General features: G+C 34.7%; 1 protein-coding gene across 5 annotated transcripts; it reads right to left on the bottom strand.

Annotated features, from left to right (window-relative positions):
* Positions 1-518: 518 nt before the first annotated feature.
* Positions 519-26,618, bottom strand: TMPO (thymopoietin). 5 transcript variants are annotated; one of them, XM_081061276.1, is made up of 9 exons: positions 25,995-26,616; positions 19,267-19,393; positions 17,225-17,383; positions 11,899-11,996; positions 5,594-5,713; positions 5,399-5,494; positions 4,867-4,977; positions 3,763-3,848; positions 519-2,723 (listed from the first exon to the last, which is right to left on the bottom strand). In XM_081061276.1, exons 1-9 carry the CDS (start codon positions 26,271-26,273, stop codon positions 2,438-2,440), a joined length of 1,362 nt encoding a protein of 453 aa, XP_080917402.1. In that variant the 5' UTR covers positions 26,274-26,616; the 3' UTR covers positions 519-2,437. The 5 variants fall into 5 exon arrangements, with proteins under 5 accessions (XP_080917402.1, XP_080917403.1, XP_080917404.1 ...); XM_081061277.1 differs by lacking the exon at positions 5,594-5,713 and having other exon boundaries at positions 25,995-26,602; XM_081061278.1 differs by lacking the exons at positions 5,399-5,494; positions 5,594-5,713 and having other exon boundaries at positions 25,995-26,618.
* Between the last annotated feature and the right edge of the window lie 1,240 nt (positions 26,619-27,858).

Raw genomic sequence — 27,858 nt, forward strand, 5'->3', positions numbered from 1 at the left:
CCATAAAATACTTTATTGTTATCTTACACTTTTGATGCTTTTTAATTATAATAGTGTATGTATTACATGAGAATCACTAGTTTAAACAAAATCACCTTTGGGGGGATGCATGAATGATGAAGAGATAAAGGCACTCTCATCCTTGTAACCACAGCTCCCTGATAAATATGCCTAGCAACATCTTTGCTTCATCTCTAAGCAAGACTAACAATCATGAGTGCCAAAGAAAAGTACTAAGACAGTACAACAGAAAGGGAGGGAGAGACTGAAAAGTAGTAGTTACCATACTGTAGGGTGGGAGAGCTGCCTCTGTGAGCTTCCCTACGTCATGCTGCAAGTATAATGGCTATATATCGCTTATTTATGAATAAACAAGGACATGATTACAATGATTAGAAGGAAAACATAAAAGAGTATACTGAAATGAGAACTAAAACAACAATCCATAAATATTACATAAGAAACGTTATCAGGAAATCTCTGTGCTATCTAAAAACCATTTATTGCAATGACAAAACTAGCGGTTAATTACTTTTTATTGTTGAATTATATTGTAAAGTCTACATCTACAATTTAATCAGGAAGAAATGCTTTGCATTTACATCAAGGACACATTCATTCTAGTGGAATAAAACAGACACAGACAAAAGACCAAATACACATTTAAAAAAAAAAAAAAAAAGACTACGTTTTACCTTGTCCTACTTTTTCTATTTTGGACCATACCTTTCCTATTAGAAAATTGATTTTATATACATATTAAGAGTGATTTATTGTCCCACATTTTTAAACATTAAATGCAACTTCTCACAATTTTTAATTAAAAGATTGAAAACAAAATGGGAAAGTTAAAAAGAAAGTAAAAATAGACTATTAACCTTACAGAGGAAAAGTTGAGTAAACAGTGCCCCCTCTGTGGCTCATCTCAAAGAAACACTTTTACTCAGAGAGGCAAACATTTCTGACCTGGGAGTATGTTTCTCACTCCTCCTGCAGGACCAGGCTTACAAACATCTGGTAAATTGCCAATTAGGTAAAAAATGTCTACAAACTATCTAAAAGCTAAATACCAGAATGGGACTAATTCAAATCAGTGTGCTGGTCTAAATACACATCTGTAGCTTTTTCATTTTTTAAAATTATCCTTTTATTTCAGATGATATTTCAAAATAACTTACATTTTTTGTATGCTTTATGGTCAAAGACTGTAAAATTGAAACAAATAAATTTAAAGTTTTTGTTTTACTTGATTCTATTGAAATTTCTTCAATTACCTACCATTTTACTTAACCAAGTTATACATGAGGTAAGTTTTAGTTAAAAAATAAATCAACCACAAAGATAAAGTTAGCCACTTCAAGGGTATACAAAAATCATAATGCCCACCTCATATTCCGAGTTTACAAATTTATGTATTAACTACTATGTATTGAAGAAAAGTTTACTGTGTAATTTAAAAGCATATACCTTTTGCACTTTTAAATCAAATTAGGTTGGGAAATAGAGGGCAAAAAAACTTGGCAAAATTTGTTTTTGGTAACAGAAGACAATGCAATAACAAATTCAAATGGAACCTAACACCAGTGTTTAACATTTCCTACTTCTAAAGACACACACTTATTTATCTAAAAAATGTTTTGGTAGCAAATTGGATTGACAAAATGTTTTACTGTAAATAAAAAGTACAAATTTCCAATTATAGCCTTATAGCTAGCTAAACAGCTTTTAAAAACATATACAGCCAGCTAACAGTTCTCTAAAATGTGTATGTTGCACTAAAACATCCCTGCAAAAAATCGACTGTATTTAAATGGGTCTTACTGAAGTAGAACATCCATGATACTATAAATCTTTTAAAAAGTGAGTACAATAGGGCTACAACGTTACCATTAAAAGTTACAGAATAGATTAGTGCCGTACTTTTCCCCATGAACACCATTAAACATCGTTGCCGTTACAAAAAGTACAACCCCATTACTTTTTCCTTTACTGAATTTTGTTTCATATATCTCGAAAGTTTTTATTCAGCAAAGAATAATTCTTAAAATCTTTTCTGTAAGAATTCAAAGTATTTAAATGTGTTGCTTCACATTACACTGCCATGTTTTGCCCTTCTTGTTTCCCAAAATACACAAAAACAATATACATTTTTCTCAAAAATGAAATAAGATGTCCACATTAAAAAAATAAAGCCTACAAAAAAGTTCCAAAGCTAAAAAAGATTATTCATATGGCACGAAGTGATCTCCTACTAGTCCGAAGTCCAAAACATTTAAATGAAGTCCATTTATATATCTTGTCTGCATTTCAATGGAATACATTTGTTGAGGTGAAATCACATTATTTTTAGCTCGAGTCAACAAGTGTACACAAATGCTTTTTTTTAATAATTATTAAAAATAGGAGACCAAGGTGAGTGTGCCACGAGAGACATTATTCAGTTGGCATTTGTATGGTTATCACGAACAAATTTATAGAATGGATTTCGCTGGTTGGTTTCCATAGCTTGATAGACCAAAAACAAAAAAATGGCCATGACAACAAACAGCAAAATTTTTATCCACATGGGAATGAAGCGTCCCTTTTTTGTTTTTTCTGACTTGACATCTGCCAAGGGAAGATACTTAGGAATATATTTAGATGAAAAAGATTCCTCCATCCTGAAATCACTGAGTTCTAATGGTCGGCCTGCAGCCCCTTTGATTGGTCTGCGGCAACTAGCACTGTTAGGAGTGAAAAGGGAAAGAGAAAAATTAATTTTAGATAGTCATGAGTTAGATAAAGAATATGTAATTACCACTCCTAATTCCAAACACATTCCTTGAGGTAAACAGTAGAAAGTTGTCACATATAAAGAGTGACGTTTCTCAACATACTTAAAACTTCTATGTTTTCCATTTAAAGAGTTAGATGCATATCTTTTATTAGAAAATAATATTCAGAACATTGATAAATATTCAATAAATTTGCCTTCTTAAAGGCTAATATATTTAGGAGATAAGAGGAAAGAAATAAGGTAGTTTTGCTGTGATTCCTTTAGTTCGGAAATAATTCAACACGTATCTACAGTCTTTTCAATCAGAAAAGAGAAACTCTCAGGGAAAACAATGATTTCCTTCTTAATACTAGGTTTCTGTGTAGATTTAAAAATAGGAATTAAATAGTCGATAAATGACTTACAATCCTTCAGCTTAACAAAGTTAATTTTGAAACTGACTTGAGTTCCAGTCAAGATGGTGGAATAGGGATTCTGAATTGTGTATGTACCACTTTTGTAAGAAAAACTTACTAAAAATTAAAAGATAATAATACTGAACATATCTATGTATCTGAGTACATGGAGACATATACCAAAAACGTTAATAGCTAATATTTCTAATTTGTAAGACTTTGGATGATTTTTACCTATATTTTCTAATCAATGACCAAATTATATGTATAAACACAGAGGAAAAAAGTGTTACTTAAAAACAAACAAACAAAAACCACTTGACTCAACTTTCCAGAATAGGAACTGGTGGCTTGGGAGAATTAAATCACACCCAAAAGAACAGTTTAATTCTGAGAACACAGGTATAACTTTGTGAAGAATTAAAAATTAAAATTCCCATTTATGTATATTAAATAATCATGTTGTATACACCCTAAATAAGTACAATTTTCATGTGTAAATTATACTGCAATAAAGTGGGAAAAAATAAGTGAATAAATAAAAATATCCCAGTAGAATATACTAATATTTGTTTCAATATATCTGAATACCTAATTCCTGTAGGTGTAGATGCTTCAAAGGGAAACATTTCTTTAAGAATATCCCTTTCTATTCTTCTTTCCTCTTTTTCTCCCACCTAATAAGAAATAAACAAGAGTTAAAATTTAGTATAAAGGTGCAACAATTAAAATAATTTAGTATAAAGGTGCAACAATTAAAATATATTTTTAAATAAAAGTTTCAGAGAACAGAATGCACTTTATCTATCCCAGCTTTTATAACTGCCATTTCTAAATTCATTATCACCTAAGTATCCATACATTTCTAAGGCTCTTCAAATTTCTTTCAAAGTAAAGATATGTTAATGTGATAATGGGGGAGGGGGGAAAATCGCCACACATTCAAATAAGGTAAAGGCAAAACCCAAAAATTCAGTGCAGCTAATATGGCAGTACAAGTTCCCCCACTAGATTTCTAATGCTTTTCATTAAGAGTATATTGCTTCTTCCTTAAGAATTTTGTAATAAAATAAATGATCAAATATAGAAGATATCAAGTTAGCATGGATCTTTAACAAATTTTAGTATGTCTTTAACCAGAGTCAATCTAATCTTCCTAACTTAAGAAACATAAATATATATTTTTAACCCAATTGTTTTGCTGTGTTTACCTTTATACCCAGATCAAAATAACCTTTGGTAGATTCATTAAAACTATAATGCATCATGCAGTTAGTACTTTAAAGCTTAATTATATGTGAGTTAATCAAGTGAAGCACCATACAGACACTTTAAAGTCCCATTATTTGACCTTTCAGTGAAAGATAGTACAGCCTCCCCTATAGCCCAGATACACTTTCAGCTCACATCCATAACAAAGAGAACAGGTTATAAGCAGCACACAAATGACCACTCCCTTGGAAACTGGAGCTTAAGAGGCACAGAGTAGCAAGAGGATAGTATTAGCACGTCATATTAGTTACTTTCTATAGTCACTAATAAAGGTATGTCCTTAAAATAATATATGCATAAACACATACCCACACCCACACCACCCCATATAGAAGTTCTGCTCCCTCCCACTCCAAAGCCAAATAAAAATATTTCCTCTTTAAAAGATCAATGATAACATCGATCTAAATTTTATTCATTTACTTCAGCTCTTGTCAATGGTTTCTTTGGTGTTCTTCGGGGTATGTCTGAGAATTCAGTGATTGGCAGAATAGGAGCTGCATGCTTGAAATTTCCAGTCACCCTATTGACAACCTGCCAAGATTCAAATTATTCAGACTCAGAATTATCCAAACATAACAAAGACATGTGAAAAAAAGAAAAGAAAGATATTTCTGTAATATTTGAAACTTTTCCTTAATAAAAATTTAGGCAAAAGGACCCAGAAATGAACATACTGCCTGGTTCACATGTGAAGTCTTATCATTCATTAATTATTTTAGCAAAAAAGTGTCCTTAACAAGACTTAAAGATTCTTGCACAATATATAGGCTATACAATATATATATAGGCTATACTGAAAAATTCTAAAATTCAGAATTATGTGGGGAAAATGAGTTTAAAATGTTTAAAAACATGAAAGTTTGAGATCTGCCAAAATTCACCACCTCCCCAATTCTAATTAAAGGGTAATTTACAAAGAAAACCACTTGTATAGTTTATGAAACATATTTACTAAAGTTTCGTTGCTTGAAGCCATTATAGTTTCAGCTATGGGAGTACTCTCTGAAATTATTGCACCATCTATACGAAAATGTTCTGAAGTATCCACCTGTTAGTTTGAAAACAAAACAAAAACAATAAATATAAAACAACCACTAAAACCCTGCCAATCTGAAAACCCAATTCTAAGCAATAAGCCTTGCATCACCCTTTTCCTCGGAGTTCTTCTCGACCCTCTTGTGGATTCCCTAGTTAATGCCTGCAGAGGTCCGCCTTTTGAAGATCCACTTGTCCATTCAGTCTCAGTTAGTCCAGCTTGAGTATAGCTCTATTTAAGCATTGACACATTAAAAAGTCATATTCTAACATCAAACACCTTAATAATGGCCTTATTAGCACACTGAGAAGCCATGAAGTCGCCAAATGCCCGCATCTGCAAACAATGCTATGCCCTCAATATATTTCAGTATGTATCGAATGAACGGATATGTAGGTATCAGAAAACACTTAGTATACGGTAAAAATACACTAGAGTCCAACTATATAGCTCGCAATTATAATAAAAACGAGGAGGGGAAGGCACATCAGTTTATCATTGGCTCCTTCTGTGACTGCTGTTTGCTATTTGGCTCCAGCATTACAGCTGCATCTCTTTGGCTGTCTCAACAAAAAGCAGGCTGAGCATGACTGTCTTTGACTTACAAGGAAGTCATCTACTACAAGTCAGTTTCCTTTTAAAACAAAATACAAATTTTGTAATTGTTAAAATAGATTAAACATTATTTTCGTGTGGTTAAGATTATTTAAATAGAATCAGTTTAAATTATTATCTATACACAGCTGTCTGAACTTAACAAGTCCCAGGTGTCACTCTTCTTAGACACAGATATTAAAATTGAGCAGCAACAAAAACCTAGGGGTCATTTCTTTCACGACCATGCAAGCCTATAGTGTCACTGTCAAAGCTCAGTGCTACCCACTCCTCACTACAGAAAGGCAATAGTGACAAACCACTTTTAACCTTCCAGTCCCAGATTCATTTCTTCCTGAAAAGCCAAGTGATTTTTCCTCATTAAAAAAATAGTAAGTTAGCAGTCCCTGTATGTAACAGATTGAAACCATTAGACTAGTCTTCTCAAACTGAAATTTGTGTACCAGTCATCTGAAGCTTTTGTTAAAATACAGATTCTGATGCAGTAGCTCTAAGGTGGGGCCTGAAGGTCTGCATTCCAAGTAGGAAGTTATTCAACTTTGATGCCACTATTACCAGATGATACTTTTAAATCCTTTTCACTAGAAAACAGCCATCAATGATTAGTATTATACTAGAGTGTGCTTTTATTGTCACTTTTGCTTTCAAGCTAATATTTTATTTAGATAACGGATGTTTTTTATATCCAAGTCAGTGTCTATTAATTTTAAAGACAGATATATTTTACTCTTATACTGGGACAAGAGCAGTCATCCAGTAACTTATCCAGTATGCTTATTTGGCTGGAAACATTACTCCCAAAACCGCACAAGGTACAGACAATCTCATAGAACTGATTCTGTAATTTCCTTTTGACTCACAATAGAATCTCTGGGTTCCTTTTCCTGCTGTTAATTAGGAAATGTTTGCTGAACGCACACTTAATGTTAGTTAAAAGACAAATCTGAGAACAAATTATATATAACAAATATTTAAGAGCTAAATTCCTGATTATTTGAATAGAGGGACACAATAGTTCTAGTGTCAACCCTGGCAGCACAGTATCATTCGGGGAGCTTTAAAAAAAATATCAAATGCCCCCAGTCCCGCCTTAGACTAATCAAGTCAGAATCTAGAAGGGCCTGGGCACAGTAAATTTTTATAGTTCCTGAGGGGATCCTAATATGCAGCCAGAGTTGAGAACAACTGGTTTAAGATAATGTAATTGACTATGATGCATCTCAAAGCCAAGTATTTTTTTAAAACTGCTTTCAACACTGCTTCCTCTTTAATAATCAACTGCTCAATGCCAATAAAAATTAGAAGTATTTAAACAACATTCCGGTTTGACAGTCTATCTGGTATTATCAGTACATACTATTTTAAAACTCTTCAAAGAATTAAAAACTACATTGCTTGCAAGTTCTAATAAAGTTATCAGTTATGCAACTGATACAAAATAAAGACCACATGGTTTACCTTTGTCCACAAAGGTAGGGAGGTTGGGGAGAAAAGACATCCTTTTTCCTTAAAATTGGTTATCAACCAAATTCCAGGACTTTCCATGTTACGTTTTTTTAAATATATAACTGAAATAATCTCTTCAGCAAAAACTTTATCAAACATCTGTTGAAACTATTATGGTTAATAAAAAAGGGCCAAACTCCATTTAACGATTCTTTATTTTTTTCCATGGAAGGAAACACAAGAAACTTATTGATTACCTGTAAAAATACTGAAGAACAGAAGTGGGAAGGACACTTTTCTCTATAAGTCATTCATACTTTCTTTTGTTCAGGTTTATTAAATTCTTTAGTTGAGGACTATCAACCAATTCTATTAGTTCTTTATTTTCATTATTTAATTTAGAATTACTCATCTTCACAGAAAGCTAATTGACAATCCTTCACACAACCAGAAAAGATATTCTGAAGATACAAAAAATTTTTTTCTATCAGAATCCACTATAAACAAGTGACTTTGAGAGAAAAAATTAAAATAAAATTACAATTCAATGTTATAACTACTTAGTAAGATGGACCAAAAAAATTACCAATGGCAAAGAAATGCATTGCTATGAAAAATTAGTAGATAATGTTATTGCTATGTGTTCTGTGGTCAAAATCCAAAATAAGAATTGGAGGGTCATCTATTTTGAGCAAGATGTTCTACAAAAGTCCTGAATTTATCATAGAGACAAACAGGTGGAAGAAACAAAAACCTTCTCACAGTACCTTTCGATAAGTTATCAGGTAAAAAATTATTCAGAAAACACTAGGCAGTTGAGGAACATGACAATGCAGAAGCTGAGCTATTAAAGGAGGCTATAAATCCCAGTGAGTAAAAATACAAGCTATAAACAAAAAATTTACACAAAACTAGGTTATAAAAGGAAATAGGTTAATTAAAAGCCACCTTACTCTAAAGAACTATCAATTGATGTAAAACATGACCAATATAGTTATTTGTATTAATTTTTTAAAAAGCAGGGCCATATTCCTCCATTAGAGATAGGTACTCATACATTGCTGGTGAGAATGCAAAATGCTTCAACTACGAATATTATACAGGGGAATTTGGTAACATCTAGCAAAATTACCCAGCTTTTCACTTCTAGATTTCCTGAAGATAAATTGGCTAAAATATTACATGATACATGTAGAAGGCTATTCGTTGATTCCTTTTTGCAGTATACAACCTAGCATATAACTGAAAACAATCCACATATTCACCAAAAAGAAAATGGCTGACTAAATTACAGTACATCCATAAAATGCACTATAACGCAGTGGTACAAAGCAATGAGGAAGAAGGCTGTACTATATTCTGTCATGAAGTGAAATCCAGGGTATGTGTGTAGATAAGACAAAAAGAAATGTACAATGTATGCTGCCTTTCATCTAAGGAGAAGGTACATAAATAACATATAAATCTATGTAGTTCCTTACATTTTCAAAAAGAAACAAATTATTAACCAAAACTTAATAAAAATGATTACTGGTAGATGGAAAGAAAAGATAGAAGCCAGATATCTGAATCAATCTATTTTACCTAAATAAAATCACATACATATCTTCAATAATAAATGAACAACAAAAAAATTATTTCAAGTGACTTTAAGATATTCAGCGTAAGAGCAAAGAGATACAAATATAAAAAAGAAGTTAAATAGGCCTGAATTCATAAATTTGATGAATTCATGATTTACTTTCTCTTTCTAAAAAATAAGTACTCCTAGCTCTACCTACTGAAAAGGCCTAGAAGCAATGATAACCCACTAAGAATGAACAACCTAGCATCCAAATATTTTCTATTACAAGGATTAGAGTTCTTAAGAAAAAGAGAAAGACAAATGGGGTCAAGAAAAGGATACAGGAACCAACTCAGTAATTCCCAATGGCTAAAGATGGCACAGTTTGAACATGAAGAAAGAATGGCTGCAACTGATCATAAATCAAATATATAAAAATCACACCAGTAAAAAAAAAAGTATCACCTTTCAAAGTGACTAGGGCACTTTAATTTGAAAAGTGGCAAATAAAAGGCAAGAAGCAAGCATTTATCCTGGCTCTCCTATATGAATTTTATATCACGGTAGCTAAGCAGTTCATGAGGGAAAGTTCTTTATAAAAGAATTCCAGTTATAAATGAAAAGGAATGAGAGAATGAGAAAAATCACCATCTTACAAACCTCAAATAAAATAATGGATCTGGGTAATAATCATAAATTGCTGTCATAACCATTAAATGAAAGGGTGACGTGGAACTTTATAATGGATGGATTAGGCTTTCAACATTTGAACCCATTACTAATTAATTCTACCATCTCCAAAAGACATCATGTGCCTCCTGAAATGATGCAATTATGAAGGCCATACCTTTTACGAAACATTCTTGTCTAAGAAACTGAACCTGAATCTAACCAACCCTCTAATTCGTGTGTTAGCTACTAGCCACATGTGGCAATTTAAGTTAAATAAAATTAAAATTTTAATTTCTCAGCCACACTGACCGCATTCCAAGTATTCAATACCCACATGTGGCCAGTGGCTACCACAATGGACAGCAGATACAAAACATTTCCCTCACCACAGAAAGGTCTACTGCATAGCGCTACCATAAGTCTCACTCCTAGACAGGAAATACAGAAGAGCAAATTCAATGACACTTGAAGAAGTAATCTGCAAAACCCAGAATGTGGGTAATTCTGCAGCGAACTGACCTGGTTTCTTCACCAGATGAGTGGAGAGGAAACAATTATACCCGAAAAAGCTAAAGTTAAGGGATAAAACAATACAAAACAAATATGTGAAGTTTGGATCCTGACTTGAATAATTTAATCATAAGGAACGTTTTCGAAACTGGAGGAATTTGAACACAGATATGAAAACTATCAATTTTATTAGGGGTGATAGTGGCATTATACGTGTATGTGTATACAAACAGCTATCTTTTAGAGATATACATCAAAATACTGACTTTTTAATGTATGAAATGGTATGTCAGATTTGCTTTAATATAATCCGGGAAAAAGGAAAACAAAACTAAAAGGATTTTTAAAAGCTAGAGGTTGCAGGTGAGGATGAAATAAAACTGTTAAGGCTCTATGAATGGAGGGTTATTAAACTCTTCCCTCCACTTTTCTACCTTTTTAAATTTTGTATAATAAGACTATTGTCTAATTCTGCCTGTTGTCTCCTAAATCTACTCTCTTTTGACCATCCTATTGCTTGGTTTAGATTCCTCAACTCAATTACCCCTTAAACTACCTTTCATACCATCTTTCCTCCCTCATTTTAACCTATTATCTGACCAGTCACGCATTCTTGCTAGCACTCTAGCATCTTGCTTTCATACTCTGGGCCAAAATTCTCCATGCTTATCTATTTCAGTGTCCTTCATCAGATTTTCCTACTTTCTGTATTAACTGCATTTTGCCTCACCCACAATAAAAAAAGTAAATTTTCATCTAGAATAAGGAAAGAAAACAGTGTAGTCTTAGGGTCAGACTAGCTCCAGAGTTGAGGGAAAAGTCACAGAACACAGGCAAAAGTAAAAGCAAAGTCAGAAATCTAGAAAAACACAAATATAACACCCTTCCCGTCTTTTAAAAAGATTATATCAGAATTGCATAGGCATTTCCATCTTTTAAAATATTTCTCTTAGAAAGACAAATACCATATCACTTATGAAGAATCTAAAGAACAAAATGAACAAACAAAACAGAAACAAATTCATAGATCCAGAGAACAAACTGATGGTTGGCAGATGGGAGGGGGTTGGGCACTGGGTGAAAAAGGTGAAAGGATTAAGAAGTACATATTGGTAGTTACAAAACAGTCATGGGGATGTGAAGTAAAGCATAGGGAATATAGTCAATGATATGGTAATACCTATGTATGGTGCCAGGTGAGTACTAGACTTATAAAGCGAGGATCACTTTGTAAATTATATAAATGTCTAACCACTATGCTATACATTTGAAACTAATATTTAATGTTAGCTATAATTGAAAAATAAAAATTAAAAAAAAGATATGGTCAAAAAAATACTTCTCTTAAAAAACAGGATGACTGGCTTGAACTATACTTAGAACAGAATCAAACGCAAATGAGACATTAAACACTTTTGCACAAGCTACACTACTGACAAAAAAACAGAAACTTTAGATTTCTAATGCCATTTGATGAACAATGGAATGAACACTATCGAGTGCGCTGGAATCTGGGAGTCAACTATTAACCAAAGGCTAGCACACAGGCAAATTAGTGTTGTCTGGAGATTCTTATACCTAAACACAGTGATCATAAAACTAAATATACCTGATTTTGCTCAACTCTTCTTTGCTTGAGTGTTACTGGAGTCTTTGCTCTGCCCTTTAGTGGTTCTCTCTTCTCAAGCTTGAGCTCTATTTTAGAGTCTGCAAATAACATCGGACAAATCATTACTCTTCAAAACATACAATAAACTATAATCATCTTAACATTATTTTGGAATGTTGGTTTTAGGTACGTTAACATGTAAAACAAGTTTGTCTGATATTAATTACCTCAACAAACCAAAACTGTTTAACCACAATTTATCTTTAAAATTTTTATTTCCCATTCTTATTTTATTCCATTTCTATTTATCTCCCTCACTCTTTAATCTGATCACTACTTCCTATTTATTCTCCTTTCCTTTTTCTAGGACAAAAGCCTGAAACATAAAAGTGAATTCAAACTGTTCCCATAGAGACTTTTCACTAAAAAAAATTTAGATGTGGGAAGAGAACATTAAAATATACAGTTGTTACCATTCTATTGTCCATACAGTACAAAGATTACTTGTTAAATTAAAACTTGGAATATGAAAAGGACAAAGCTATAGGGAGTTTTATGGAGCAAAAAACCTATATGGTACCAGGCTTATAACAAAGTTGATGCAAGGACATTAATATGTAAATGCAGTTTAAGTCTCTCCTCCCTTCTTTTTTGATGTGATTATAAAAAACCTGGGTACAATTGAGGAGGTAAGGAGGAATCTCATTGGCAGAAAAGTACAACAATCACAGGCTAGTTCTTTTTCCCCTCCCATAATACAAGTAAGATTAACATTTCCTTCAACCGAAGCGAGTGCATATCACCATGATTGTTATTAACCTAACTCAAATATATATCTTTTCATAGGCTTCAAAATTCCATTCCCATGTCTTGATTTTATCACTATTTAGAGCTGGATATATTAAAAGATTGATGTAAATTTTAGTTAACTTCTACATTTTTGCAGCCATTTATCATCCTATAGCAAAATTAGTGTCAGTTGTTACTTCTAAAACCTGTTATCAAAACTTCTAGACTTTCTCATCAGAGATAGAAATGGAATCAATTTTTAAATAAAAGCTTAGTTTTGCATTAATTAAATGCAGTCATACTAAAAAGTAGTCAAGATAGTCATGTGTCTTGCTAACTATCTACTCTAGTACTGGTCAGTCCAGGATCTACTTACAAGTTTCCCCCAAATGAACAGTAATTTGTACCATGATATTCAAATAGTTCAATCTTTACTTAGAATTAAGGTGTCTACCCCACTTCCCAGGGCTCCTAATAATAAATCTATAAATATACCTATGTTGAAATAAATACTTAGCATTATAAAATCTTAAGCTTTGTTAAGTGAGATTCTAAGAATTAGAAAGCATCTTAAGAAACCAATAGTAGTTGAGCAGAAACTAAACAAAATCTGTATCGGGTTACAGATTAATTCTTCTTAAAATTTTAAAATTCCAACAGCCAATAAAACCATGGTACTCAAAGAGAATAAAAAACAATATTTAGAATATTTTCAATTACACCGTTGAAATGTCAAGTTAGTTTCAATGATGAAATGAAAAAGGGATGTTCATCCACAAATAGCTAACTTGTTGCAACTCCAAGAATAAAACACACATACAACATGTTTCTGGAGACCACACAAAACTTCAAATTTAACAACTTTATTGAATTTGCAGAAGCATTCTACAGTAATACATTTTAAAATCACATAGCACTTAGTAGGTACATGTATACATGTACATTTCACAAGACAAATAACAAACAAAATTACTCCCACAAAGCTGCAAAGATGGACATGTGTAGTCTAAGAATATGGCTAAAAGTACCAAAGGGAGCATATTTTGCTTATATTTAATACTATTTCCATAAAAATACAAAGAAATTCGATTATCAAATGCCTCTACAGTTAGACTCTCTCATCTTACAATCATAGAAATGAAAACACAGGATAATATACTGTTTTATATAGACACACAGACACTGGGATATAGTATGATTTCTTATGACTTTTTAAAAAAAAAAACTAACTTAAATTTGCTTTTAGAATTTTGACTAAGCCTATGAATGACAACATACCTTGAAAGTATTACTTTTAAAAAGAAAGCCCCATCCTTCCAGTGTCTAGGTCATCTGACAAACTACAGTGATGGTGAGAATGCACTATCCTTGAATATTATGGTCTGGAGCAGTATTTCTCAAAGAGTGGTCCACAAACTGTTTGCTACCAGTCCATAAAGAAATTAGGCACTTACAACAGAATATAAATCAGCAGTTTTCTCTATCAATAAAATTTTCCCACAAAAATAAACCCTGTCATTGATCTAAAAAGGGTATCTAGATTAAAATTCTGGTGTATGCTTATCTTATCTGTGGATCAGTAACAGTTTGTAGACTGACACCTTGAGTTGCAATGATCTAGAATATTATGAATGATACTGAAGACATAAGTAAAAAACAAAGTGAGAACATAAAAGAAAAATATAGAAAAGTTCTAGCAAGTGAAAAGATATTTAGACCAGTGAAGAGTCTACATATAATCTAGTAAATGGTATTTTCTTAGTTTTGAAGAGTGTAAAATAGGAAAGAGTGAACTATTTGAGATAAAAATGTAAAATCGAGAAAGCTTTAAATTATTTTTATCAGGCTTTCTATCTGTGCAACTTCAAAAAAAAAGGGACATTTCTATGTAGACAATTACTTTTAAACTATAATTTGATGGATAAACCCCCATCTGGAGACTAAAAAAAAACCTTAAAAGAACATTTGGGGAAACAAGTACTTGAAATGCCTAGAAAATCTGCTAAGTTCCCCATATCAAAGATAGATATCTTTATTTTTAATTTTATTAGTGTTTATTTCCACGCTTTTTAACTACTTTGTGAACTTCTCCTCCAAATAATGTTCCACCTTTAAAGGGAGTCACAGCCAGCTTATTCTTAGAAGCTGGATTAATTTTGCAGTCCTTCAGCCAGAGATAACGTCGACCGAAAGTGGAAGAGCCCATGATTTGGGCAGCCATCTTTACTTCATCAAATGCAGCATCACAAAGAAATGAGGCTGCATCATGTGTTTTGCTCAGAATCCCAAGGGCTTGGTGCACATGACTAGGATCTGAGCTAAGAATTTGTGCAGCCTGACTAATGTCTGCCTGCATAGCCCGAACTACAAAGGCAGTGTGGGTTGCAATCTGCAACGCTGATGCGGCAGCTTCATATGTTCTACAAAGTGCTAAGTCCAACTGTTTATCTGTGGAAGCTGCCTGAGTATCTGCTGGTGGAGTGGCTTCGGAAATAAACCCCAGGATTTCATCATCTACGTTTGGAACTGATAATATTTGTGTTGCCTCTTTGGAAGAAATTGGATACTTGCATGCCAGTGAAGGCAGTTGCCTGTCAATTTGCTGCCACTCCTCTTTAATTACTTTCAAAATAGATCCGTGGAAAGGAAAAGATAGTTCTGGGGCATCTGTTTTATCATGCTGTGATTGCTTAGACACTTCTATGCCTAAGGTAGCAAGTGAGTGAGACACAACAGTTTTGGCAAAAGAAGACATTAATTCAGATGCACTTGTATTTTGAAATGCCACAAAGGAACCCGAATCCTTTTCCTCCACTGACTTTTTATTGAGTCTAGGGAATTTTCGTGGAGGAGACAGAGATATAGTTTCTTGAAAATTAGACTGATCAATTCTCTTCCATATGTTTTCTACATCCAGTGGGGGTGTAGAGTTAGAAGTCCCAGGCAAACTGCCTACCCCACCCTGGACCAACAGAGAATTGACATAATCTCTGATTGCCTGAGCAAGTGGTGGAGAAATTACTTGTGATCTCTCAGACTCTTCTAGTGTTTTCCTTTTACTGGAGAGAATCGACTGATCTGAACCCTGGGACCTCTCAGCACATGCTGGTTGAATTCCACTTTTCTCTCCAGGGTAAATATTTTCTACTACATCTTTATAACAAGTAGTGGTGGTTTCTTTAATCAGTGAAGGAGTAGCTGCAGCAGAGACCAACAGGGCAGCGAGTTCATGCTGAGAAGACGTCGAAGAACTTTTCTCTAAACACCTATCATGGCTAGACTTGGAGGAAATAAACAAATTCCCTCCAGAGGCTAACTTATGCATCTGTTCCCTGCCAGGCAAGGTTGTGGCAATAAGAGGTTCCCTAGGTGGGTATCCCTTAGATGTATGTACTTTCTTAGCTGCCTGTAGTTCAGTCCTGCCCAAAGGAGGACGGGGGGAGATGTCAGGAAAAGAAATACCCTGAAAAAATCCACCAGAGGGAGTAGTTGGAAGTTCAGAAAAAGGAACAAAATCCCTAGTGGACTTCACTTTCTTGTGTTCTTTCTTCTTTCCTGTAGAGGCAAAAGAGGCAGGAAGTTTAAGCATTACTTGTGTTTAAGCTGATTTTATTCTTTGCCTCCTTGCTAACATAGTGCTGTTGAAGGAAAAGACTATATTTCATATTCTGAAAAACCAATTTGACAGACTGTGCCCTGGCATGCAATGCTTATGGAGATATAAGCAATCTGGGTCAAATTCATGAAATTAATAAACATTTCACATGAATTAAACATTTATGAATACCAACTTTTTCTTAAATTTTAAAAGCTCATTTATTTCTTGCACTATTTTCAAAAATATTTACATATCACGGTCAAAATTTCTTAAAATAGTCAACTAAAACATGTCAAAATATTTGCTTTCAAGTTGCTTTGAAATCATATTATCCAACAAAAAACTACAAATTTCAATGCCTATCAATACAGAAAGAGAAAACATGCCATATGTAAATACTACTGCTATATATTACTTACAAGGAATAAAAAAGATGTAATAAATCAATGAGATCTTGATAATAAAAAAGTGACAAGTTTAGCATATCATTTATAGAGATCTTTTAAAGTACAAAATAATACCATGTATTAGATAAAAGCATATGAAAAAGTATTTAAAAATAGGCTGAAAAGATAAACATCAAATTAATGACAGTGGTTGCTTCTATGGAGATGATAGTTGGAAAGGGATAAGTGGGGGAACTTTGTCTTTATTTGCAATACTTTATTCTTTTAGAAAAATGGTATTTGAAGAAAAAAGATAAAGGTAGATGGTAATTTTAGGTGACACAAAATTAGACATTTGCACTTTTCTGTTTCTTAGAATTGTCAAGAAAAGGTATTTATAAATCAAATTATATGGAGAATTACTCTAATGATATGAACAAAAACTACATATATCTTGGTAACATTTAAAATTTTGTCTTCATCATGATTACTTTATCTTATGAATCTGAAAAAAAAATCACATACATTTAATTAACATCATTTAAAATTTTACCTTCCTCGTTGTCACTGTATCTGTCAGAGTCATTACTTCCATTCTGTCTTGTATTTTCTGCTGAAGAAGAAATTGTTGGCAAAGGAGTAGAAGATCTTGATTCTGTTCCTTGTTCCCTCAGTTTCAACAGTTTTTTCTCATACAGCTTCCTGGTTGTTCCTATTAAGACAGAACTTGCTTTAGTAGTTGTATCCCCTTTTACAAGATACAACTCAGACATTATCTTCAGCAACATTAAAATGTAACTTTCACTCTTTCTAAATTTAAGTGCTTAAAAATAATACATGCAAATTCTTTTCTAAAAAGCTGTTTTTCTGGTATTTTAATACATAGTTACAACAATGATTCTTTTATAGTATGGACTACATAGTAGATTGATATAGGTCTTACTAGACCATCTACTGAAGAGCTATGTACAACTGAGTATTTTTGGTTGAAAAGCTTTAGACTTTGCCTATTTTCTCCAATACAAAATAACAATAAATAAATACATAACAACAAAAAAAGGAGGTTGGGGGTGGGAGATGAGGGTAAGGGGGATCAAATATATGGTGATGGAAGGAGAACTGACTCTGGGTGGTGAACACACAATGGGATTTATAGACGATGTAATACGGAATTGTATACCTGTAATCTATGTAATTTTACTAACAAATGTCACCCCAATAAATTAAAAAAAAAAAAACCCCAAAATAACAGTATTTGCCTTTACAGAAAAATTGTTATTAACAGATTGCATTCCTCTGAATTACTATGATTAAAACTCCACAACTCTAAGATATTAATACGCATATAAATTGCCATTCAGTTATGGGAAAAGTCCTATAAATGACATTTTAAAAAATTAAATATATTTGACATGATGTTGGTCAGAGGGTATAAAATGTCAGTTATGCAAGATGAATAAGTTCTGGAAATCTGATGTATAACATAGGTCATGGTTAACAATATTGTATTACATACTTGAAATTTGCTAAGAAGGCAGATCTTAAGTGCTCTCACCACACACACAAAAGAAAACTAAAAACTGTTAGGTGATAGATATGTTAATTAGCTTGATTACGGTGATCATTTCACAATTTTATGAATATCAAAACATCAAGTTGTACACCTTAAATATATACAACTTTTGTTTGTCAATTATATCTCAATATAGCTGGGGGGGGGGCGGGAAATGAAGAGCTGGTATACCAACATGTAATTTAATGTAATAATTACATGTAATAATATACATTTTCCAGCATCTCCCTTTTGGAATTTTAAATGAAATTTAAATTTAAAATGGATATTAAAGGTCTACTGGTAATTATATTAATAGGCTTATTATCATCTATTTAGAAATGGTGTATTAAATAAAAGAATTTAGACAACTTTCTAAGTCCATTTACGCCTATAAGAAAAAACAGAATGACAAATCTCCAGTATTCAAACTTTTACGCAACTCAGAAGATCAAAATAGTACACAGACCTTCCTTATCTTGAGGTTATTGCCAAGATCCTCCATAATTAAGGCATAATCAGACTTGCAAAATCACCAAAAGTAACCAAATGATGGAAATCCAGTGTATTTAGTTCCAAGTTTTCTTTTTAGTTTGTTTCTTAGGATATCATTCTTGAATTCCAATCAACTCAAGACTTTTTAAAATGTACTTTTAATAACTGAAAATGGGCACTATGCTGGGAACTGAGTAGCTTGAGTTATTGTAACAAGTCTGTCACTAACTTACTTATTTGAATGAATTTGGGCAGCTGTGTTATCTCAGATTTTCCTCAACTCACATATAAGACCCACGTGTCTCACCAGGTAGTGTGATATGAGCACCATATGAAACCATCTCAACAACAGAGGCAATCTTGGAGATTCTCTAGTTCAATTCTCTCATTTTATTTCCCTAATTTATAGTTAAGAAAACTAAGGTCTTGGTCATATATATGTTTAATGACTGACTGGCCCTGAGAACCCAAACTTAACTGCTAGGCAAGAAGGAACAACAATGGGGTTCTGCTCCATAGAAAAGATATTTCATATTTTATCATCTTACCCACAATAGGACCAGGATTCACTCCATATTTCACAAGCTGATCCAGAAGGTCTTCATTAGTGAGTTCTGTTACATCGACATCATCTTTATCTTCTGGTCTGGGTTTATCAGTTTTCTTTGTGGCTTTCTGTAAGTAAAGTCCAGTTATCATTTCCACAAGAATTTAAAAATTAATTTACTATGTAAGTAACACTTTATTCAGTAAACATGCAAATTCTCCTTCAAGTTGATTTAGTTATATTAAGCCTTGGCAGTTTGATTAAATTAAAAGTGATTCATTGTTTGGAGACATTTTCTAAGTTTGGTTATAATTACAAAAACCTAATAGCCAAGCAAGTAACTCAAATTTTAGACATTACTGTTAAAATAGTTTTTGGCTAATCTGTCTAAAAAGGAGGTGATGGCATAAAAAATTCAAACAAGCAAATAGACTGGATTTAAACATTTTCATTCATATAACTGTAAAAACAATTTACTACTGGCTTCTTCCGATAATATTTAAAAGTTTAAATTAACCTAGGAGTTTAAGACTTTACCATAAAGGTTTATACTTAGCTATGTATAAAAATGATTTCTTTTAAACAAGCATGTTAGAATTTATGAAGCCCAAATGAATATTCTCTCATAATGCAGTGACTTTAGAAGCCAGTTTTTTACCCATAAAGGAAGTCAGATATATCACCTCTAATACAGCTTTGCTGCCACACTTAGTTCTACATGACCTTTTCTTTTCTTTAAGAATACAGTAAGCCACCCCTCCTTATTCGAGGGGGTATGTCCTAAGATCCCTAGTGGATGTCTGAAATTGTGGATAGTACTAAACCCTACATATATTGTTTTTAACTATACATACGTACCTACCATAAAGTTTGTAAATTTGGCACAGTAAGAGATTAACAGTAACTAGTAAAATAGAACACCAGTAACAATATACTGTAATGAAAGTCCTGAATAGGACAGAGCTGGACAGCGCAAGATTTTGTCACGTTACTCAGAACAGCATACAATTTAAAACTCATGTATTGTTTATTTCTGGAATTTTTCATTTAATATTTACAGACTGGTTGACCGAGGGTAACTGAAACCACAGATAAGGGGTAACACTATTATTAAAAGAACATGAAACAAGCTTTGAGAAAAATTAAAGAAAGTTTTTAAAATGTAAACAATGGCAGATATCTACTGGAAAAAGAACTATATAAACTTCCAAGGTTAAACAGGAGAAGGGAGCAAAAGTATGGGTACCTCTTAGGTTTGTGGCAAACAGCTCTACAAATGACTCTGAACACAACTGGCCGTTTAAATAATGGCCATAAATATCAAAGCCAATTTAGGCCCAAATTACTATTTAAGGAAGAAGAGTCAATACTAGGAATATTTTATGCAAAATGGCAAAAATCATAAAGTTGTATAGACTGCTTACTTTCCAGTGATGCTGGGGAGTGGGGGGATGGGATGGGGGAGTGGGAAATCAGGCACTATATTGACCATGCATTAAAATTTGTTTAACCAACCACAAATTCAAAATACTTCATCAGAAAAGACTGAGAAATTATTTTTTAAAGATAGCTGCTAATAAGAATGATGATGTCAATTTAAGAGAAATCTTTAACATAATAAAAATATGGCTGTGAAAAGTTAGTGCTGGTACTTTCAGAAGCCTTTATTAAACATATCACACTGATCTAAGATCCACAGGCTCAAATCCTGAAGCAAGGAAGCCACACTTTGCTATCAAAACACTTGCCTAGATTCTAAGAGTTCTATATATTAAAGCCTTAGATTCTTTAGAGAAAAGACTTCTTTAATCAGCCTAATCCCAATGTAAGTGAAATACTTCAATTTTCCAAAACATGTGGACAGGCTGGAAATAAAAACTCAACTGAAAAACCAAGCAAATTACTTGTAGATAATCCCTTCGCACCAGAAGAATGTTCAAACTCTAATTATCAACCAAACATCCAGGAATTTCAACTTCTTGCAACAGCCTGAAGTTTTCAAAAAACCTTTCTTTGGCACTCACCGTATTCAACCTACTTTTTATTAGTTATTTGTATAAATGCTTTATCTTTTCCAGATGGTAAACTACTTGAGCAACAGTCCCTAAGTCTTGTTTCTTATCAAAACTTCTGGAAAAGTTATCTCTATTTCAAAAAGTCTTACCCCATTGTGAGTCCTAGTCTTGGGCCTGAGAATCTGCATTTTAATGTGTATCTCAGGTAATTTTGGATGCAGCATTTAAGAAGATGGCAAAAAGCAAGAGCCCTGTCATATTCATATTTGTATCCGAAGCACCTAAAATAAAGAATGCCTAACACAGGAATAGGCATCCGACAGATGTTTTGTTGAATGAATAAATGAATGACAGTGCCATCTGGTAAAGGAAAAGCCACTTATTTTTTAAAGTCCATTTCTTATTAACAACAAAGGCTTATCAAATCAAAGCAGAAAACCAACTCTCTTATGTTTTCATAAAATAATGAAAAACTACAGATATACCAAGTAATCTTACAAGGCCAATAAATCGGAATAAGGTAAGTCAAATATAGAGCAGGGGTTCACTACTTGATTTTTATTTTTAATTTGTAGGGAGAAAAGTCCCAGGAAAGTAATGCCATTTTATGAAATATCAAACTTAATAAGAATAAAATTTGGGTGACAGGAAATGTGGCACACATAATTATCAAGCCAGCAGTTTCAATAAGGAAGGAACCATTAATTATACTGATTCCTGCCTCCAGAAAGCTGTTTCTTTAAGTAAATCACGTAATTTCTTGTTTCATTCAGTCAAAAATACTCAGTACCTACTATGTGCCAGACACTGTTCTCTAGTTTATTCCCAATGACCAGATTACATCTAATACTTTTTAACTTTAAAATCCAACAGTTATGACACCACCTATGAGCTACCGTTAGTAGCTCTACCATTAGTAGCAAAGATGCTGAAGTATAACAATAATTATTATTATAAAATAGATTCTAGTGAGCACTTATTATGTACCAAGTTATATTCTAAGTCTCTTATGTGTAGTAACTTACTGAATCCTAAAAATCCTGAGATAGCTACTAATATTCCCATTTTACAAGGGAGGAAACTGAAGTCAAAAGTTGCACAGCTAGCTCAGGCAATCTGCCTACTATGCCAAATGGTAACATCTGAACAGACTTTATGTACACATCACTTTTACAAATTTAACTCATCCGGTTCTGAAGAATGTATTATGCTATCACTGTACTGTTTTGACATTAAATAAAAACAAAAAAGAACTACACACTACCACAAATGCAATCTACTGTAATCCTCATCTAATTAAGTAGCTATTAGATTATTCCTATTTTCCAAACGAAAATTGAGCAGCTGATAGGCACTGTTCATTTTCCAAAGCCAGTAAGTGGCAGACCCGGAATCTGAATCTATAACCTATACACTTAACACCTTAATGTAGAGTATGATGGCCAATTCATGATTTAATTAACATTTACATCATTAACTTTTTCTGTTTTGTTCCATGCCTTTAAATATTTTCTGTTAAGAATTCATAATTCACAAGATTTGACCATTCAAGAACGTTATGCTCCACTGGATTCCAAATAGCTACATTGCTTTGCACCTTGGAAAGAAAAGGCAGATTGCCAACTCTAAATGTTTATGTCGATAATCTAGATAATCTTAACATCCAAAATTACTGGTATCACCAAAGATGCATAAAATAAAAAGCTTAGAAATAAGAAAACTAAAAACCAAAACCAAATTTTGAATATGCAAAATATTTTTTGTCACATTATACCAAATGAATTTAAGAGACCACTGCAATGAATGAAATGAAATCTTTAATTAAAAACATTCCTCATAAACCCATGTTTAAATAGAAGGTACATTCTATGCCTTTGACAAATCCACATTAATGTTTGATTTGTTTTAAAATGTCAAAAATTCACCCATCTAAAAAATTTGCATTATCTGTAACTTTCAAACATAATTTGGCTTTCTCCTATATTATAAATACACTTTAAGAAATGTGAATCTATAGTTCTTATATATGGTATACTAACAATAACTAGAACATAAAATATATACATAAAAGGAATGTTCCAGAGAATTTTATTACTATAAATGCCTTAAGTTCTTTTCTTATAAATTCAAGATATTTTTCCTATGCCCGATAAAATGTCTATCACATTCCTAAGTTAAATTATAACTCACTTTTACTTAATGTGCTTTAAAACAGAAAATGATGCTACTGACCAACTACTACTAACTTTTTCAAATTGTTAACAACATTGAGCCTAGCCAAGGGTACACATTTTTGAGTTTTAAACACTCAAGGTAGATAGGACTTAAATCTATGGTTATGAAATAGTTTTTCTCTATATGTATCAAAATATTAGATGAGATTTTAAAGGGCTTAGCATGCCACTGGACGTAACAGATTCTCTTAAAAGGTTAATTCCTTTCACTCAGCTTATTTGTGTAGTGCTTGAACACCTTGGATGACATGGGAAATTTGTTGAGATGAGTAATAAATATGATCAATTATCATACAAGAAAAGCTATTAAGTTATAGTGGTGGTGGGCGGGGTTTGCAAAAATCCATATCCGGTAGTTAAGAGCATGTGGTGGAAACTAAAAAACGGCTAACTGAATTAAAATTTAAAATTTTTACACTCAGGTCTTCTTACAACCCAAAGAACACTGGGTGGATTGGAACATATTCTTAAAAAGTTGCTGAAGGAAAAACATCAAAACCAAGATGGATGTTTCTGTTGAAAATGAATCAACATCAAAATAAATAAGAATGAATAATCCTATTATAAACATACAACCAAATACTTTCATGGCTGAAGAATAAAACGTATGCACAGAAGACCAACATAGGTTTCTATAGATCTGCTTTTTAAAAATGTGCTAATGTAAATGGAAAACATTTCACTTTCAACCAAATCTTTACTGAAATAGCTTGAAAATTACTTTTTCAAGAGGGATTTGGGGAAAAACAAGGGGTATGCTTTACTTCAAAAGTAAATTTCTGTTTATTATAGGAGTCAAGTAGCTTTATTTTTTTATATTTGTAAACATTTATTTTCTTGAACTGAAAAAGGCTTGCTTGCATCAGCACACATTGTACAGCCTTGGAAATTACACAAATTGAAAAAAAGGTTCCTTGTTCATAAGTGCAATGAATCTTTGCTGTCCAGTGATCCACTGCAAACAATGAAAACAAGTTTTAAGCCACTTAAAAAGTTTCCAGCACTCATCAAATGTATTCCCTTAGGTGACAAAAAAACACAAAAGAAGGGGAGGAGAATGCAAATAAGTGACAGTTAGTGAAGGGACATCAAAAGTGGCTTGCTTTAAATCCACAAAAAACAAGACATCAGAATCAATAAGGTGCGGGTGGCCTTTTATTTATTGAACAAATATTTATTTGGCACTACTATGTGCCAGGCACCAAATTAAAGCGCAACTTTTTCAATTCTCTAAAGCCCAGGCTAAGATTTAATTAAGTTTATATGTATCTATTACATCTTTCATTTCCATCTAGGGAGTCCAGAAAGCGTATCGGACAGACTTTTAACAACTAAACTTAAACAACATAACTTTCAAAACAGCAGTACTTTTTGGTTTTGAGTTATACTAGTAATCAGTAGCAACAACTCCAAACTTGACATTGTTTTACAAAGCATTCATTGTACGTTACACCACTTACTTTTTACTACATTTTGTTAGGATTTGAAGTCTGGTAACTAGGCAGATTCACAGCAATAAAATAGTAACCCACAGAACAAGAAAACCAAACTATTCTCAAACAAAATATTCATTTGCTGGAGCCAATTTGAGATTTACCCGAGATTAGAGTCCAAATTTCGATACCGACATATCAAAATGTCATGAAATAAACATTTCTCCTGATTCTGAATCTTTCCCTTTCCTCATGTAAAATTTACCAAAAAGGAAAAAAACATCCAGAAATCCAAGCCCCTAGAAAGTAGCATTTTCAAATATTTCAGCCTCGCTGAAAACCGCTTAATGAGTAATTTTAAACGCTCATTTTAATTTACAGTAACGCTGCCCCGCGAACAGACGGCCTGTCGTGAAAAAGAATAACGCAAACAAGAAAAACATAAACGGTTCAAAAAGCCCTCCAGATGAAAAAAAAAAAAAACATAAAAAGGCGGGAATATATTTCAAATTTTGGTTAGAAATTAGTATGCACAAATCGCCCTCCAGGGAGCGCTCTGCCACTCGGTTAAGTCGTCATTTCGGTTAAGAAAGCGGGAAAACACTGCAACGTAACCTATGGCAGTTTCGGGCTAACCCGTCCTCAGCGCTTTCAAACACGGCTCCGAGTCCCAGTCCAAATACACACTGGTGGCAGCCGCGGGTCAAGGAACACCCCACCCCCCGCGTGAGCCCGTCACCCACGCTCAACCTCGGAGCACACGCCGACTTCACACCTACCGCACACAAACGGCGAAGACGCCAGCCCCGCGTCCCCAACTTTGGGACTCGCCTCTCTCCGGCGCCCTCCCCTTGCAAAGCCTGCAAGCCGGCGACCAAGGGCCCGAATGCAGCGCGGCCAGACCCAGAGGCCGGCCACCTAGTGAGGAAAGCAGCAGCCCCGCGGCCGAGGAGGCCCGAGGGGGCGCCAAGGAGGGAGGACCGCGAGCGCGCGGGGCACGACAACCGCTAACCGCCCGCTTTTGTGGCCCCGGCCGGGCGTCCTTACCCTGCCGACGGTGGCTCGGCTGCGGCCCGCGGCGGCGGCCCCGGCGCCCAGGACCGGAGTGGGCTCGCGTTCCTCGTCGCTGGAGAAGTCCGGGGGCCCCTTGCTGTTGGCGCCGGCGGCGAGCGGCGGTCGGTTGCGCGCCGTGAGGTGCTGCAGGTACAGCTGCACGTACACGTCTTTGCGCTGCTCCCCGGCCGGCAGCGTCACATTGTTGGCCACCAACTCACTCTTCAACTTCTCTTTCGTCAGGACCGAAGGGTCTTCCAGGAACTCCGGCATCTCGGCGACGTATCCCCTTCCCCGCTGCTCTCACACCCGCCGCTCACGCCGGCGCGCTCGCTCCTCGCCCAGAGGGGGGTGCCGGGGGGGGGCCGCGCTGCCGCCTCCGAGCCTCAGGGCTCCCGCCCTGGAGCAACACCACCGAGCAAAAAAAAAAAAAAAAAAAAAAAAAAAAAACCACAACAAAAAACAAACAAACAAAAAAACTCGCACACACAAAGCAAAGCAGAAGCCGGACACAAAAGCCCCCGGAGCCGAACTACGGACCAAGTGCAGCCAAGCTGGGAGCCCGCACCAACCCCAACCCACACACTACAGCCAAGGAGAGCAGCCTGCTTCGCCCACGCCCCAAGAACGCGCGCCGCCATTGGCCGGCGGCGGGAGGAAGCGCGGCGGCGATTGGCGGGACGCCTCGCGCGGGTTCCATTAGCCGCGGCGCCCTGCGAGAGGTTGTGGAAACGCAGTTTAAAAGCCTCTCGGGCGGGATCCTCGGCGTTGGGCTCGTTTCTGTTTCTCTTTTCTCCACCCTTCCCCTTGGACGCTGATAAGGGACAAGTCGTACCGCTTTTGTGCGCTGTTTCCTCTCCCTCCCCTGCTTGAGAAGCCTTTCTCCTCGTGGTGGGTCGCCTGCGAACGGACCAAGTTGCACGCCAGCTGCGAGGACCCGCGCTGGGCCTGTCGCAACCTCAGGACACTGATCCAGCGAAGAATAGCCGCAGCCTTTCTTTCCCCAAATGCTATCCCTGAAAGGGAGGAAAAGAAGCGAGGCGTGTTTGTCGGCACTCATCTTCCTTGATTTTGGTTTACTTTCCGGGGAGGGAAGGGGAGAGCTGTCTGGCTTGCGGACGCTTCTTTTGTTCCAGAAATTGAGGAAAAGCCAGGCATCGACTACTGGGCACTGTAAAGTGCCCTTGAATTGGGGACGAAATTGTATTGTCAAATGTTCCATTTGCTTCCTACGCTAAAGGTTGGGGGCATTTCTAAATTACTGCATTTGAACAGTTAGTTGGGACTCAACTGCTTTTTTGTTGAGAGCCTTCCCTAGGTTAGATCCCTCCACCTGTAAGTTTCTTGCCGTAATTTAATCAAACCTAATGTTTAATAATACAACAAAAATGAAAGGAAACATTTAGGAATGCCTGAACGGACACCTAAAGATAAATTGAGAGAGGTGCATACTGGATTTTAATCATACAGGAAGTCTAGCGGCCTATAATTAGGCCAAGAACCCGGATCAAATCCATATTACTGATTCAAATTAAAACCCAGTAGAGTCTCAGAAATTTGCTACAATTAAAATGTCTTCCTGAAACAAATACTACTTATGACAAAAATTTCTATTTCTTACTAATGTATATATGTTTCAAGATGTTTTTCTTCCAAGAAAGGAAAGAGGCTGACCTTGGATTTAGAGTGTCTCTTAATCATTTCCCCAGATTCCGATGTTCAAACTATATAAGCTCCTTAAAAATAGTGTTTTAAATTTTACCTGATTTCTGCGTGGTTAAGTTCGAGTAAATTTGTGGGGTTTTTTTTGCCCAGGTAAATTTAAAACAAACACCTTCACTAAAAATGTTTCCTATGA

The sequence above is a fragment of the Rhinolophus hipposideros genome (genome assembly GCF_964194185.1).
Source record: "Rhinolophus hipposideros genome assembly, chromosome: 9".
Classification (NCBI taxonomy): domain Eukaryota; kingdom Metazoa; phylum Chordata; class Mammalia; order Chiroptera; family Rhinolophidae; genus Rhinolophus; species Rhinolophus hipposideros.